We start from the raw sequence: 17091 nt of genomic DNA, 5'->3' as shown, positions 1-17091 counted from the left end.
ATCACTTCACGCCCGTTTGTAAGAAGGTTCCTGTTCATGTCCTTACACATATCGGGCTGTGGCACGTGGCCCTTACGTGAACGGTTTAACTTCTCATAGAACTTTCGTGTGTTATTAGCGCGGTACAGTTGCTCCGTCTCTTCACGGTCTCGATCTTCCTGCTGGCGGTGTTTCCTCCGAAAATCGAGTTTTGTCTGTTCCGCGCCCGTTTGTATCGTGCCTCGTTCGCCCTCGTGCGGTGTTGCAGCAATCTCGCCCATGCTGCATTCTTCTCCTCAACTAACTGCTCACATTCGCCGTCATACCAGTCGTTTATCTGATCCGGAGCCACCGTGCCTAGTGCAGCGGTTGCGGTGCTTCCAATGGCGGATCGAATATCTCTCCAGCCATCTTCAAGAGATGCTGTGCCTAGCTGCTCTTCCGTTGGGAGTGCCACTTCCAGCTGCTGCGCGTAGTCTTGGGCTAGTCTATCGTCTTGTAGCCGCCCAATGTTTAGCAGCGGCGGACGACTCCGACGCGTGTTGATCACCGTCGAGAGTTTTTGATCGCAGACATACTGCAACGAGGTAGTGGTCGGATTCAATATTCGCACTGCGGTAAGTGTGTACGTTCGTGATGTCGGAGAAGAATTTACCGTCGATTAGAACGTGATCGATTTGGTTTTCCGTTACTTGATTAGGTGATTTTCATGTGGCCTTGTGGATATTCTTGTGGGGGAAGAAAGTGCTTCGGACTACTATTCCACGGGAGGCTTCAAAGTTTATGCATCGTTGGCCGTTGTCGTTCGATACGGTATGCAGACTATCCGGTCCGATGACCGGTCTGTACATTTCCTCCCTTCCTACCTGAGCGTTCATGCCACCGATATCGATTTTGACGTCCCGCAGTGGGCATCCATCGTATGTCTGCTCCAGCTGCGCATAGAACGCTTCTTTCTCGTCGTCGGATCTCCCTTCGTGTGGGCAGTGCACGTTGATGATGCTATAGTTGAAGAAACGGCCTTTTATCCTCAGCTTGCACATCCTTGCGTTGATTGGCTGTCACCCAATCACGCGTTGGCGCATCTTTCCCAGCACTATGAAGCCGGTTCCCAGCTCGTTGGTGGTGCCACAGCTTTGGTAGAAGGTAGCCGCACGATGCCCGCTTTTCCACACTTTCTGTCCTGTCCAGCAGATTTCCTGCAGCGCTACGACATCGAAGTCGCAACCTGCGAAGCCTGGCGACTTGCAGTTCCATGTTCCAAGCTTCCTATCATGATCCTTTATTCGTCGCCTAGGTCGTTGCCGATTGTATCGAGTCTTATTATCTTCTATGTCGTTCGTAATAGTTGTTTTTAAAGGCGGCTTATTGGGCCTGCGCAAACCTCCTATCTCGTCGGAGGGCCGTCGTGTCAGGGCTGTTTAGCGTCCCACCCAACACCAGGACTTGGGCTTGTGCGCTTTGAGCGCTACACGGTCGCTTTGGCGGAGCCTACTTGCGGATTCATGCAGCTTTTTATAGAGGTTGTTACCGGCGGGTAACAAATAATAAATAATTCAGAATTATGATTGCGGGAAAATAGGGTAAATAATTGTAAAGTTTATTCGCGAGTTTTAACGGTCATTTTATATTGACGCGCATGGGGCAGGCGATATGTGCGTGAGGCGCACCCGCGCACCAGGTGCGATGAAATCATTTGGGTGCTGAGTGGGTGACGAGATCCACTGAACTGGATAAAAGAGGAGGAGAAAAGAAGCGATTATCGGTTTTGGGCGGGAAGGTTTTGGTATAAACCTGCGAATCGTAAAGCATCAAAGGAGGATTGGCATTTTTCTGTCCTCAAAGAAGCACATTTTATGACGATTGAGTGAAGCGATAGTGAGGGTTTTTTTGTCACCCAAGTTCGAACCAGAAGATTTCGGGACTGTTTTGGCCAACCGAGCCCCGAGTGGACCGTTGAAGACGAAGCCCCGGTACATCTGCAGTGCAAGTGTCTATTGATAGTGGCCCGTGTATTCGGAGTTAGCCACTCCGTGGTCATCCCGTACCTCCGGATGATATATTCAGCAGCGTCGGTTTATCAAACGGAGCCACCGAAGATTCCCCGCCGGAATCACTCCCGGGACCGCCATTCTCTGAATTCCGAGATGTTCAAGCCAATTGCCGGCGAGCCCCGGCTGGTCCACGTGATTGTCAAGCCATCTCATCATCGACGCGGCCGCCATTTGGATTTCAAGAAGATAAAAAGCGTCAGTGAAGATCGAACTTCCACCCTTGAGGCCGCTGGTTTGCTTTCCAGTGCCCCACCCTTCGTTGATTACCGTCGTTGATACCGCTTCCGATGCTCGTGGCCCTCAGCATCGTTCGACGATCGCCGGTACGAGATTATACCCAACCAACCACCGGATTTCCACCGGATCCGACAAAGCTACCGCTAGTCCACTTGACTTCCAGTTGTTCCACCGTACGACGATCGCTAGGACGCGTTCGCATCCGAGCCGTATTCTTCTCAACCGCACACTCTATTGGATCACTGCCGACACCAACGAAGCCCTGCTACGATTGCCTCAATAAAACCAAGTCCGACCGTGAGTAATTTGCGTAAGTTAGGTTCCCGTGATCCGAAAGCTCCCCAGCGTCCGTACGCCCTGAGACCCGGAATCCAAAAGAGGTCTTGAGCACCCACCCCACGGACTGCCGTTGGCTCTAGACCAGCAGTCTGGGGTCTGCTGCCGGTTTCCCTCCGAACCCGAGCTTTTAGGTTCCGGGGTCAAAAAGTAGGTCTTATAAGGTTTAACAGGGCCCTCTGTCAAACCTCACCACGTCCTAGGCAGGCGCCACAACTCGCAGATGGCCTGGGGAGGGATCGTCAAGCCCTTGGACATAGTCCCTGCTGCCCCCACTTTCTCCTGCTGCCCACGATTCACTGAAACGGAATGAATTATGCCAAATGATGCTAGAACATGGTTTTCCGGCGAAACTGATACGGCTGATTCTTATAACGTCGAACGAATCGAAATCAAGTGTAAGGGTTGCGGATGAAATATCGACGTCATTTGTTACCTTAGATGGATTGAAGCAGGGTGATGCACTCTCGAATCTACTGTTCAATATAGCGCTCGAGGGAGCGATTATGAGAGCTGGTGTGCAAAGAAGCGTTACCATTATATCGCATACGCTCCTGTGCTTTACGGACGATATCGATATTATCTGGATTGATCGCCGTGCCGTGGAATAGGCTATTGTGCTTTTAGAAAGACAGCAAGGATCACGATCAACACCAGCAAAATGAAGTACATGGTCGCACAGCCAAGATATTAAACAAAAAAAATGGTTTTCGAATTGCCGAATAATATGCAATTAATTAAAAAAAAATGAAGTTGTAGGAGAGTTCGTGTACCCAATGACGTGCGATAATGATGTTACCCGCGAGCTGAAAAGGCATATTGCAGCTGCAAATAGGGCTTATTACGGACAACATCGAGTCCAATGGGAGAAGGATACTCCATTCGGCGTAGGTTCATCGAGGAGCCGATCAAGAAAATATCAAATTAAGTTGTCGTTGGAATGTTGAGAATTCAAATGTTTATCGACTCACAAAACATGTTGTTTTTCCAAAGTAAATTGTTGAACTATTATTCTTGGTACTTACAATGACATAGTACGTTGTATTAAAATTTATTATCATAAGAAAATTTTATGTTGATTTGCTTTTTTATGCTATTTGTGGATAATATGAAAATAACAAGAACAGATACTATACGTTAAAATCTGTCATGATGTTATCATTTGATACTCAGCTCTACCCGTGGCCATTCGTGAAACAACTGTATCTCCCCCATCGATACTCACCTTTTAAAAGCACCATTGTGTAAATCAGTTCGTAAACAATATGGCTGGTCATTGTACGATATAATATCCTGCAAAAAAAGAAAAACAAGTATGAGACAAAGAAAATAGTTTCCCCAGCGCTCCACCCCTTGCGAATAAAATAAAACTAATTTCAAACAACAGCACTTTTGTTCCGTAACCGATCTCGACGAGTGAGTTTGTCTCATGTTTTTAAAACTCCATTAGAACAGAGGGAAAACTTTTCCCGCCACGCTCCGATACGATGCCGCTATGGTTCGACGTGTCACCCGATTCATCACACCGACTTCATAGAGATATGTATCTGAACTTTCCCTCCCAGCCCACCACCTTCGAGGAAGAAAAGCTTCTACCAACCAATCACTCAGCCAGACTTTATGGAACAGCGTGCAAGGTCAATGCGTTGTTTTGCCTTGACTGGAAGGGAAAAGTTTCTCCGACTGGTTCTAACTACTCACACCTATACGGACTGAGAATGGCAATGTTGACCGACGGAGCTGGTGATTGGTCATCAGGAGCATAATTTATGGGTTACGGTTTAAAGACTTTTCAGAGTTACCCCTGGAGGGCAACTACCCAGTGCCGGACTGGACTGTTGGGGAAACTTTTAAAGTTGACTGACCCTACAGCTGAACTTTAGAAGCGATGAAGAACGGTTCCAGTCTTGTTCAACGCATATTCCATTTAGCATTCGGGGGTGAGGAGAAATAGGAAAAGTTTTACACGATTGGTCAGTCTGGGGTCTGGCTGAGTAAAATGAGTTATTCAATGGTCGTCGCACTGAAAAGACCTTTTCCGGGAAGGAATATTACACATATGTAGGCAGAGGAGACTATAATTGAGTGCTCGTAATGGCATACGAGTCTGTTATGATGGAAAACATGTTTTGCTCTGTTGAAAGGATAAACATTAACACTTCGTAGTGAGGAGTTCAACAAAGAGCCTTCTGATATTTTGAGATTCTCGTACAGAAGCACACTGAGACTAAGGCAAACATGCATTTGTTAGAGTAATTCTAATTATTTGATATTCATGTAAGCGGGGATGAATTGAACTTAAAACTTGACAGTTTAGTTGAACTTTACATATCAACAGTCGAATGCCTAAGTTTAGCGGGAATTCAAAGATATATTTTGTTCCACATTGGTAATCCGAGCCGTATTCCCATTGATACAATTACGGGAAAAGTTTTTCCCTTTGTGTGATAAGCAGGAAGAAGTTTGAAAGGCAAACTACCTTCATTTCCATGCAATAAGAACCATTCAGAAAGCTAAACTTCTTCTTTTATGATTGCTCAAGCTTTCAGTGAAGAAAAACTTTTGGGTTCGTAAGCGTAAACCGTATCCGATGCTCTTGAACGAAACTGCTGCTGCTAGGGAACAAAGGAAATACATGATGTGAAAGGTGTCTCACTTACCTAAAATAGACAGTTCTGTTGCGTTGGCCATTGTCTTGGCTGCTATCTATGCTACTAATGCTATTGCTAGTGCTCCTGCTCGCACTCCCCCGTCGAGTGAATCGGACGTTTTCCACCGGCACGCTCCAGTTCATCACCATCCGGTCTTCGAACATCAAATCTTGCTTCCACACGTGACTCAGACAGTCCCGGGGAAGAAAGGAACCATCCAGCACGCCGTCACCGTTATCGTTGTCGCCATCGTCACCGCCATCCTCACCATCATCGTTATCACCCTCGTCGAAGTAATTTTCGATATTCGGATGGATCGAGTTCCAGCGGAACGTATCCAGGTGTGACGCTGACGACGACTTGCGATGCTGATGCCCGGTGGCCCAGTCCGCTTCCAGGTCGTCGATCCAGGTGTTGGACCCTTCGTCGAACAGTTGGACCCGGTCCGAATTGGAAAGTTGATTGCTATCTAAGAACCGCCCCACCGGACGGCGGTGGTGCGTGTGGGAACCCGGCGCCGCGGAGTCCTTCGCCAGGGATTCGATGTAGAAGTCACGAACTTCCGACTGTTGCGGCCGGTTGACTTGCACTGGAAATGTAAACAGAGAAGGGCACAGAAAGAGCAACGGTTAGTAATTGAGTATTCAAAGCATGTGATTGGACTGAAAATTCACACCGAGCTGAGTAGAAGAAACAGCAACAGATGGAAAGGGGTGTCGTGACCCATAAAACGGATGAATGACTGAGCCGGATTTAACATGAATAAACTGGGCAACAGGGTGGCCGGATGCAACACGTAACCCTTCGGAGAGAATCGACGTGTGGTTCATTATTTTGAGCTTGAGGGTTCGATAAGCATCCGTGATGATGTTAAAACTGTTGCTTGTGAATGACGTCGGATATCGATTAGTTGGTAATGCAATAAAATAGGTTGGATATGAAAAAATAAACAGAACCTGATAGTTGTTGTTGTTGTCGTTGTTTATTATTCACATTTTTCACCATGGGAGTAACTAACATTTGATTACAAAGCGGTCTGCTATAGACTTCTGCATTGTTGGACGTACTATCGCCGGTGGATCCCCTACTTTTTATTTTAGTCCGATTTATTAAATGTAGTCTTGTATAAGAGGCTGATTTTACTTGCTGGCACTGCTTCTTGACCGAGATTTTCAGGTCAATGGTGACACCGATGATCTTCAACACCCTTGTTGATGATATGTCTATTCGGTCAACATTGATGTTGCTGCTTGGTTCCCGGCGAGCATGTGGACTGCCTTCGATTTTTTTTATTTGTCACCTTTTTTATTCCTTCATACTATTAGCAGGATATCGTCCGCATACAGAAGCACCACGGATACTGTGTGTGGGACAACTTTGAAAATTGGTTGCATAGCCTCTAGAAACAGCGTGACCGATGGTACCCACCTTTGAGGTACACCATTCTCCAGCGACATTTCTCGTGTTAGCTGTCCTTCCACGCTTGCGTGGCATGCTCTATTAGCTAGAAAACTATTCAAGATGTTATACAGTGTTGTAAATAAAAATGTCAACGACGTCGCCTTACAAATAGTAGATTCTGCACGTCTAAAACAGTTTTAGGCATCTCTATATAAGAACAATGTATTATTTACATCTTACAACTACTAATTTCCAGTCTATTTAATTTCCCTCACAACTTGTGGGATAACGCAGCTTTTTCGACCGTTCAAGTCAGTTTTTCTTAATTTCCTGTCCAAAAGATCGATATTTTTGTTTATTTGTTTATTTATTAAAATAATTCGACTGACAATGAATGTCTAAATGAATATTAGTTAAACTAATTGGTTACGGTCAGCGGTACGGAAAAAGCCTAGTAACCGATGACGAAACACGTCAACTGATGAATTAAAGTCAAACATATCGAAGAAATCGTTGAAGCGGCGACTGATGAATCGAATTGGTTCGTGTAGTGCATAGTTGCTAGTCTGTGGTTCTAGAATCAAAAATAGACGTTGACGAAGAGGTCTTTCAGGTGCATATAGATTTAACTGCGACAGTAGTGCTAGATAATCGATGTGACCCGTGAGCAGCTTCCCAGCAAACGTAGCTTGAGCGGCGATCCGTCTAAACTCTAGTGGTTGGATGCTAATCAACCGGCACCGCTCCTCGTACGGTGGCAAGTTCGTCGGATCACGCCACCTTAGGGATCGAAGAGCGTATCTTAGAAACTTCCGTTGAACGGCTTCGATCCTAGCGATCCATGTGGTCTGGAAAGGGCACCAAACAACAGCGGATGATTCCAGTATTGATCGCACTTGGGAACAGTACAGTGATCTAAAGCATAACGGATCACGGAATTCACCGGCAATTTTGAAAATAAAATCCAATTGACGATTAGCTCGGGCTACAATGTCATCGTAGTGAGGTCTGTATGTCAAGATAACGCCAAGATCCTTAATATGCTGAACTCAAGTAAGTAATTATCCAGGCAGGACATAGTCGAAGAGGATTGGTGCGTTTTTCCGGTAATATGAAATGATGTTGCATTTTTCAATACTTATGTCCATGAGATTTCTTGAGCACCAGTCCGCAAAAATATACAACATATTTTGCAGTTCGTTGCAGTCTGTCAGGTTTTTTTATAACGCAATAGATTTTTAAATCGTCTGCGTAGAAGAGGCGGCAGCCTTGTGACAACAGCATGAAAATATCATTAATAAAGATCGAGAACAGTAGCGGGCCCAGATTGCTGCCTTGAGGTACTCCCGATTTGTTTGCGAAAACTTCTGATTCTGACGTGCCAATTTTCACACGCATCGAACGATTCTGCAAATATGACCTAAACCAATCGGTAGCCGTTGATGAGACGCCGAGTAACAAAGCGGCTTTCAGATCCATATATGCTGCATCAACCTGCCATCCGGAATTCATACAACGCAGGCAGCTGGACGTAAATTGAACCAAGTTCGTAGTAACCGACCGCTTCGGATAAAAACCGTGTTGATCGAAATCAATATAGTTTTTAAAACACGCAAATAGAGCGTCATGCATGATAATTTTAATCAATTTCGAACAGACAGGCAGAGATGTAATTCCGCGGTAATTGAGAATGTTCCGCTTATCTCCCTTTTTGTGCACCGGAAATATATACGAATGTTTCCAGTGCGAAGGAAACTCGCTTTGCAGTGCCGAAAGCTGGAAAATTCTCGCAAGTGGGCGGCAGAGATTTACAGTACAACGTTTCAAAACTGATGATGGAATCCCATCTGGCCCGGTTGTGAAGGAGAGCTTTAGTTTGCGCATTGCGGCCATCACCATGTCTTCAGTAATGCGAGGAATGTCAAAATGCAGCACATCACGTGGCGTCCCGTCAATGGCACGTAACACATGCACCGGCGAGGCAGTGAAATCGTGAAACACTTGCTTGAATTGTCGGGCGAACAGATTACATTTCTCTTTTTCGGTATCTGCTGTGTCATTTCCAAGAAACATAGAACAAGGAAGCGATAATTGCAGTATTTACGGAGAGCAGCGGAACGCTGTCGTTTCAGTGCACGTAGGCGTGAATTCGACCATGGAGGTTTCTGCGGGGGTCGTCTGGTTGGAACAGTGTGGAGAAATGCATCTTCCAGCGCAATACTAAAGAAATCCACTGCATCATTGATACTGTTAGTCGATTCAATAAATTGCCAATCAATTACCGCAAGCGCGTCATTCAGTGCATCATAATCGGCCCGTCGAAAGTCAAGAGAGTAACATTCAGATGGCGACGAATGACGAATCGGATCAGGTAGAGTAAAAGACACTTCGAGAGCAGGGTGGTCGGCATCTAAACTGATCAGTGGTTCGACTGGTAGGTAAATGCGTGTGCTCGGTAATGCGGGATCATTCGCCAGGACTAGATCTAGCAATCGTCCGTTTCGGTTTGGAATGGAATTCACTTGAGAGAAACCATTAAAGTTGAATCCATCCAACAGAGTACAGCATGCCACCGGCATATGCGAAAGCAGTGAATCTATCACAGGTATGTCGTTGTCGGTGAAGCGCCATTGTAATCCGGCTTGGTTGTAATCGCCAAATAGGAGCGCCGGAGAGTGTGGGCCTAAACTAGAAGAAATTGAGGCTAACGAATCCACATGCTCACGGATAATAGTGCAGTCATTTTTCCGGTCAGGAGGAAGGTAAACTGCGCCTACGGAGAGAGTGTCTCGTGGAAGCTGCACGACAATCCAAAGTTGCTCTAATAAACTAGAGATGGGCGACACGCTCAGGTAGCTGGTTAGCCTAATAGAAACTGCAATTAGGACACCACCGCCACGCAGTTTGTGGCTATTTAACGTTGATCGGTCAGTTCTAAACACGTTGTACATTGATCCGAAAAGTTGCGAAGAATGGATTCTGTCATCCAACCACGTTTCCGTCAAAACAATCAAATCATATTCAGCCTCCGAAACTGCCAGGAAGAACGGGTCAATTTTGGTCCTCAGATATGAAGCTTGTTACCAAAAACGGTTACAATACCTCCGTTGAGAAGTAACGTTCTTTCATCCAAAAATAACAACTACAAAAACTACCAAAAAGATGTGAAACTCCGCATGCAGTGCCAATAAGGGGGAGTGGGCATCTATTTTATTAGTAAAATGACCATTTTATCCTTTAATAGTGTAATTACTAACGCTACTGTGGAACCCCAAATCCGAGCGAAGTTGTCTCAGGTAATCCCAACTCCGAGGGCGAAATCGAAAAAGGAAAAAGGATGAGAGGGTAAAGGTCAGTGGGTAATAGAACACAGCAAAAAAAATATTAATATGCCGCGACGTAGCTTCACGAGATGTACCTAATATTTTTATACATCGCGCAACGTAAAATCTGATTGGTGAAAATGTTTCTATGTCTGCGCTAAACTAGCGTACACAGCAAATAGTTTTGAAAATTCAACGACGTGTAAAATTGCAGCTAACCCTTTCAAACGAATGAACATTCAATATTCTATTAATTTTGATTGAATTTTACAAGCAAGGACAGTTTAAATTTATTTCGATTTAAGAGAACAGTGAGATCGATTGAATGTTACGTTTATTTGCATGTTCCAAATATGTGCATGAAAATACATTTAAAATCACAACATATTTTTATCTGTGTAATATTACTTGTTTACTTACAAAACATTACATTAGAGGTGACATATTGTGCAAAGTATATGTAATACTAGTCGACCCGGCAGACGTTGTCCTGCATAGAAGGCGAAAATGCGCGTTGCGAACTGCCCATGCGAATTTCCCATACAAATCTTTATTTTAGTTTTTCACGATTTACTCTACGTTACTAATGATTTTCAACTAAGAAAATATCATATAAACCCGTCGGAAACTATAACGAATGTAGCTGCTGAAGGAATGACTAAAATCCATCCAGCCGTTTTCGAGTTATGCGGATACGAACACAGACCATTTCATTTTTATTATATAGACTAGTCGACCCGGCAGACGTTGTCCTGCATAGTAGGCGAAAATGTGCGTTTTAAACTGTCTTGCAAAATTACCACACGAATCTTAATGTTAGTTTTTCACGATTGACTCAACTTTCCTTGCAATTTTCTCATGAGGAAATATTATATAAACCCGTCGGAAACGATAACAAACATATTTGCTGAATAAATGAATAAAATCCATCCAGCCGTTTTCGAGTTATGCGGATACGAACACAGACCATTTCATTTTTATATATAAGATTACGTAACCGAATCAGAACTGTCAGTTAATCAAGCGATAAGTTCTCACTTTGAATTGTTAGTATTTCGGTCGCCGGAAGCAAAAAGAAAATGTTATTTCAGCGAGGCATCAGAATCCCTTTCGGTACAAAAGAATCCATCAGGTAAGCTATCTCCGATGCACGGAAGCTCCTACAAATTAACAATTTGTTATTTTCAAGCTGCGGAATTATGTTGTAGTTCATTTGTCGATCTTAGTTCCAAGGAAGGAAGCGGAATAATGAAACCCAACCACAGTGTTGGAAACGGACTGTGTACGGGTAAACAGACCCAATGAGGCAGAGGAAACGAAATCAAAGCCATCGGATTGCCAATGCCAACCAGCAACAAACGGGTAACATCTTCAGAACAGGAAATAATTTGAATTGATCTAAAATTAATGTGTTAGGTATTTGTTTATTTTTAAATTGATTTTATTTGTTTTCTGATGCTGTCTGTTTTCAAATGGTCATGCAAAATCTAAGCAGCTGTTCAGATTGTAGATAAGCTTAGTTTATACCTACGTGTTGTAAATAATTTGCCGATATTTTCGAAATGAATAACAATGTGATGTTAACCTATTTCAAGTGAAGTGGTCCGCCGGACCCGCATATGAGAAGCAGGCGAAATTCAAGTTTTCTGTCAATTAAAATGCATACGCACTTACAATTTTAAACCTAAAATTAATAATTTAAATTTAAATGGAAATTCGCTATTTTTTAATAAAAACAAAAAAAAATCATAAATTTGAAAATTAAAAATTTAAAAACTTAAAAATTTAAAAATTTAAAAATTTAAATTTTTTCAAATTTAACAATTTAAAAATTTAAAAATTTAAAAATTTAGAAATTTAGAAATTTAAAATTTTTGAAACGAATTCCTTCTGAAGTTCCTCCAGGAATTCCTTCAGATGTTCCCCCAGGAATTCCTTAGAATGTTCCTCCAGGAATTCTTTCGGAAGTTCCTCCAGCAATTCCTTCAGAAGTACCTCCAGGAATTTCTTCGGAAGTTTCTCCAGGAATACCTCCAGGAATTCCTCCAAGAATTCCTCCAGGAATTCCCCCAAAGTTTTTCTAGCAATTCCTCCGAAAGTTTCTCCAGTTATTTCTCCGGAAGTTTTTCTGAGAATCCCTCCATCAGTTCCTCCAAGAACTCCTCCAGAAATTTCCCCAGGATTTCCTCCGGATGTTTTTCAGGAATATCTTCAGAAGTTTATCCAGGAATTCCTTCTGAAGTTCCTTCACTAATTCCTTCGGAAATTCTTCAAGCAGTTCTTCAGGAAGTTCCTCCAGGAATTCCTCCGTAAGCTCCTCAAAGAAATCCTTCGAAAGTTCATCCAGGAAATCCTTCAGAAGTTCCTCCAGGAATTCCTTCGGAAATTTCTCCAGGAATTCCTTCGGAAGTTCCTCCGAGAAATCCTTCGGAAGTACCTCCAGGAAGTTTTTCGGAAGTTACTCCAGGAAGTCCTTCGGAAATTCCTCCAGGAATTCCCCCGAAAGTATCTCTAGCAATTCCTCCGAAAGTTTCTCCAGTTATTTCTCCGGAAGTTTTTCTGATCATCCCTCCGGAAGTTCCTCCAGCAATGCCTCCAAAAATTCCTCCAGAAGTTTCTCCAGGATTTCCTCCGGAAGTTCTTCAGGAATACCTTCGGAAGTTTCATCAGGAATTCCTTCTGAAGTTCCTTCACTAACTCTTTCGGAAGTTCTTCCAGCAGTTCTTCAGGAAGTTCCTCCAGGAATTCCATCGTGAGTTCCTCAAAGAAATCCTTCGGAAGTTCCTCCAGGAAATCCTTCTGAAGTTCCTCCCGGAAGTCTTTCGGAAGTTCCTCAAGGAAGTCCTTCGGAAGTTCCTCCAGGAATTCCTCCGAAAGTTTCTCCATTTATTTCTCCGGAAGTTTTTCTGATAATCCCTCCGGAAGTTCCTCCAGAAATTCCTCCAAAAATTCCTCTAGAAGTTTCTCCAGGATTTCCTCTGGAAGTTCTTCAGGAATACCTTCTGAAGTTCCTTCACTAACTCCTTCGGAAGTTCCTCCAGCAGTTTTTCAGGAAGTTCCTCCAGGAATTCCTTCAAAAGTTCCTCCAGGAAATCCTTTGGTAGTTCCTCCAAGAGTTCCTCCAGAAGTTCCTCCAAGAATTCCTTTGGAAGTTCATCCAGGAAATCCTTCGGAAGTTCCTCTAGAAATTCATTCGGAAGTTTCTTTAGGAAATCCTTCGGAAGTTCCTTCAGAAAATCCTTCGGAAGTTCCTCCAGGAAGTCCTTCAGAAGTTTTTCCAGGAAGTCCTTTCGGAAGTTCCTCCAGGAAATCCTTCGGAAGTTCCTCCAGGAGTTCTCCCGATAGTTTCTCTAGCAATTCCTCTGGTAGTTTCTCCAGTTATTTCTCCGGAAGTTTTTCAGAGAATCCCTCCGGAAGTTCCTCCAGCAGTTCCTCCAAGAATTCCTCCAAAAGTTCCTCCAGGATTTCTTCCGGAAGTTCTGCAGGAATACCTTCGCAAGTTTCTTCAGGAGTTCCTTCTGAAGTTCCTTCACTAATTCCTTCGGAAGTTCCTCCACCAGTTCTTTATGATATTCCTCCAGGAATTCCTTCAAAAAATCCTCCAGGAATTCCTTCGGAAGTTCCTCCAGGAATTCCTTCGGAAGTTCCTCCAAGAATTCCTTCTGAATTTCTCCCAGGAAATCCTTCGGAAGTTTATCTAGGAATTCCTTCGGAAGTTTCTCCTGGAATTTCTCAGAAGTCACTCCAGAAAATCTTTCGGAAGTTCCTCCAGGAATTCCTTTGAAAGTTCCTCCAGGAATTCCTTTGAAAGTTCCTCCAGGAATTCCTTTGGAAAATCCTCCAGGAATTCCTTCGGAAGTTTCTCCAGGAATTCCTTCGGAAGTTCGTCTAGAAATTCCTTCGGAAGTTCCTCCAGGAATTCCTTCGGAAGTTCCTCCAGGAATTCCTTCGGAAGTTCCTCTAGGAATTCCTTCGGAAGTTCCTCCAGAAATTCCTTCAAAAGATCTAGGAATTCCTCCGGAAGTTCCTCAAGGAAATTCTTCGGAAGTTCCTCCAGGAATTCCTTCTGAAGTTCCTCAACAAATTCATTTTGTTGTTCCTTCACGAATTTCTCTGGCAGTTCCTCCAGAAGTTCCTCCAGAAGTTTCTCCGAAAGTACCTCATAAAATTCCTCAGAAAGTTCCTGTAGGTATTCCATGGGAAATTCTTTAAGGAACTCCTCCGGAAGTTCGTGTATGAATTCATTCGGAATTTCCTTCAGGAATTTACCCAGGGGGGGGGAGTTGACAAACCCAGAAAAGTTGCTTACGTAATAAGTGTACGACCCCTAATCCAGAAAAGTACCTCGAGAAATCTACAGAAAAAATATCATTTAAATTCCTTTCTAAAATTAAATAGAATCCTGTCAAAATTTCAAAATTTCAAAATGTCATAGTTTCAAAATCTCAAAATTTCAACATTTTAAAATTTTATCAAAATTTCAAAAATTCAAAATTTTTCAATACCTACATGAATTTCTGGAGGTTGGTTTATAGGAATCTATTTTATATTCGAAAAAAAATTAAAGGGTATTTCTGTAGATTTCTCGAAGTAATTCATACGATCTCATGAACACATTCCTGGATTAGCTCCTAATAAAAATCCGAGGGAGTTCCTGGAGGGATTTCCGATGAAATATTTGGAAGAACTACCTGGGAATTTTATGAGGTACTTTCGGAGAAACTTCCAACAGAATTCCTTCCTCTTGGAAGAATTCCTGGAGGAACTTCTGGAGGAACAGCCGGAGGAATTCGTGAAGGAACTTCCGAAGGAATTACAGGAGGAACTTGTGGCGGTGGAGGAATTTTTGGAGGAATTCTTGGAGGAACTTGTGGTGGAATTCCTGGAGGAACATCCGGAGGAATTACTGGAGAAACTGCCGAAGGAATTCCTGGAGGATCTTCCGAAAGATTTCCTGGAAGAATTTCAGAAGGAATTTTTGGAGGAACTGCTGAAGAAATTTCTGGAGGAACTTCCTGAAGAATTGCTGGCCAATCTTCCGAAGGAATATGTGAAGGAACTTCAGAAGGAATTCCTGGAGAAACTTCCGAAGGTATTCCTAGTGGAACTTCCGGAGGAAAGCCTGGAGGATGTTCTGGAGGAATTTCTGGTGCAACTGCTGAAGGAATTGCAGTGGGAACTTCCGGAGGGATTCTCAGAATAACTTCTAGAGAAATAGCTGGATAAACATTCGGAGGAACTTTCGGGGGAATTCCAGAAGCAACTTCCGAAGGAATTACCGGAGGAACTTCCAAAAGAATTCCTGGAGGAACTTCCTGGAGAAAATTCCGAAGGAATTCCTGTAGAAACTTCCGAAAGAATTTCTGGAGGAACTTCCGAAACAATTCCTGGAGGATTTTCCGGAGGAATTCCTGGAGGAACTTCCGGTGAAATTCCTGGAGGAACTTCCAAAGAATTTGCAGGAGAAACTTCCGAAGGAATTCGTGGAGGAACTTCAGAAGAAATTCATGGAGGAACTTTAGAAGGAATTCGTGAAGGAACTTCAGATGGAATTCCTGGAGGAACTTCCGATGAATTTTCTGAAGGAACTTCCGAAGGATTTCCCGGAGGAGCTTCCGAAGGAATTCCTGGAGGAACTTCCGAAGGAATTCGTGGAGGAACTTCAGAAGGAATTCGTGGAGGAACTTCAGAAGGAATTTCTGATGGAACTTCCGGAAAAATTCCTGGAGGAACTTCCGGAGGAATTCCAGGAGGAACTTCCGGAGGAATTCCAGGAAGAACTTCCGAAGGCATTCCTGGAGGAACTTTCGACAAAATTTCTGGAGGAACTTCCGAAGAAATTTCTGGAGAAACTTCCGAAGGAATTCCTGGAGGAACTTCCGAAGGATTTTCTGGAGGAACTTCCGTAAGAATTCCTGTAGGAACTTGTGAAGGAATTCTTAGAGGAACTTCCGGAGGAATTCCTGGAGGAACTTCCGAAGGAATTCTTGAAGGAATTTCCGAAGGAATTCTTGAAGGAACGTCTGATGGATTTCCTGGAAGAACTTCCGAAGGATTTCCTGGAGGATTTTCGGAAGGAATTTCTGGAGAAACTTCCAATGGAATCCTAGAAAAAACTTTCGCAGGAATTCCTGGAGCAACTTCCGAAGGAATTCCTGGAGGAACTTCCGTAAGAATTTTTGGAGGAACTTGTGAAGGAATTCTAAAAGAAGGAACTTCAGAAGGACTTCGTAAAGGAACTTTCGAAGGAATTTTTGGAGGAATTTCCGAAGGAATTCTTGGAGGAACTTCTGAAGGATTTTCTGGAGGAATTTCCGAAGAATTTCCTGAAAGAACTTCCGAAGGAAGTCCTGGAGGAACTTCCGGAGCAATTCCTGGAGGAACTTCCGGAGGAATTCCTGGAGGAACTTCCGGGGGAATTCCTGGAGGAACTTCCGAAGGAATTCTTGGAGGAACTTCCGAAGGAATTCTTGGAGGAACTTCCGAAGGAATTCTTGGAGGAACTTCCGGAGGAATTCCTGGAGGAACTTCCGGAGGAATTCCTGGTGGAACTTTCGTTGGAATTCCTGGAGGAACTTCCGTTGGAGTTCCTGGAGGAACTTCCGGAGGAATTCCTGGAGGAACTTCCGTTGGAGTTCCTGGAGGAACTTCCGTTGGAGTTCCTGGAGGAACTTCCGTTGGAGTTCCTGGAGGAACTTCCGTTGGAGTTCCTGGAGGAACTTCCGTTGGAGTTCCTGGAGGAACTTCCGTTGGAGTTCCTGGAGGAACTTCCGTTGGAGTTCCTGGAGGAACTTCCGTTGGAGTTCCTGGAGGAACTTCCGGAGGAATTCCTAGAGGAACTTCCGGAGGAATTCCTAGAGGAACTTCCGGAGGAATTCCTGGAGGAACTTCCGGAGGAATTCCTGGAGGAACTTCCGGAGGAATTCCTGGAGGAACTTCCGGAGGAATTCCTGGAGGAACTTCCGGAGGAATTCCTGGAGGAACTTCCGGAGGAATTCCTGGAGGAACTTCCGGAGGAATTCCTGGAGGAACTTCCGGAGGAATTCCTGGAGGAACTTCCGGAGGAATTCCTGGAGGAACTTCCGGAGGAATTCCTGGAGGAACTTCCGG

General features: G+C 43.9%; 1 protein-coding gene across 5 annotated transcripts in view; it reads right to left on the bottom strand.

The window, feature by feature from the left end:
• The window catches only part of LOC134206060 (uncharacterized), a 672178-nt gene that overhangs the window by 171697 nt on the left and 483390 nt on the right, over window positions 1–17091 (bottom strand). For all 5 annotated transcript variants that reach the window (XR_009978242.1, XR_009978243.1, XM_062681739.1 and 2 more), the window contains exons 3-4: window positions 5267–5846; window positions 3832–3899 (exon numbers count right to left, since the gene is read on the bottom strand). Coding sequence is in view for 3 of the 5 variants with exons in the window: in XM_062681739.1 (XP_062537723.1) it covers window positions 3832–3899; window positions 5267–5846 (648 nt within the window). In the remaining 2 variants the exon portion in view is untranslated. The remainder of the gene's footprint in view (window positions 1–3831; window positions 3900–5266; window positions 5847–17091) is intronic.

Source organism: Armigeres subalbatus, chromosome 1 (genome assembly GCF_024139115.2).
Source record: "Armigeres subalbatus isolate Guangzhou_Male chromosome 1, GZ_Asu_2, whole genome shotgun sequence".
Taxonomy (NCBI): domain Eukaryota; kingdom Metazoa; phylum Arthropoda; class Insecta; order Diptera; family Culicidae; genus Armigeres; species Armigeres subalbatus.
Note: the sequence above shows the minus strand (reverse complement) of the source record. Positions and strands in the feature narration are given on the sequence as shown.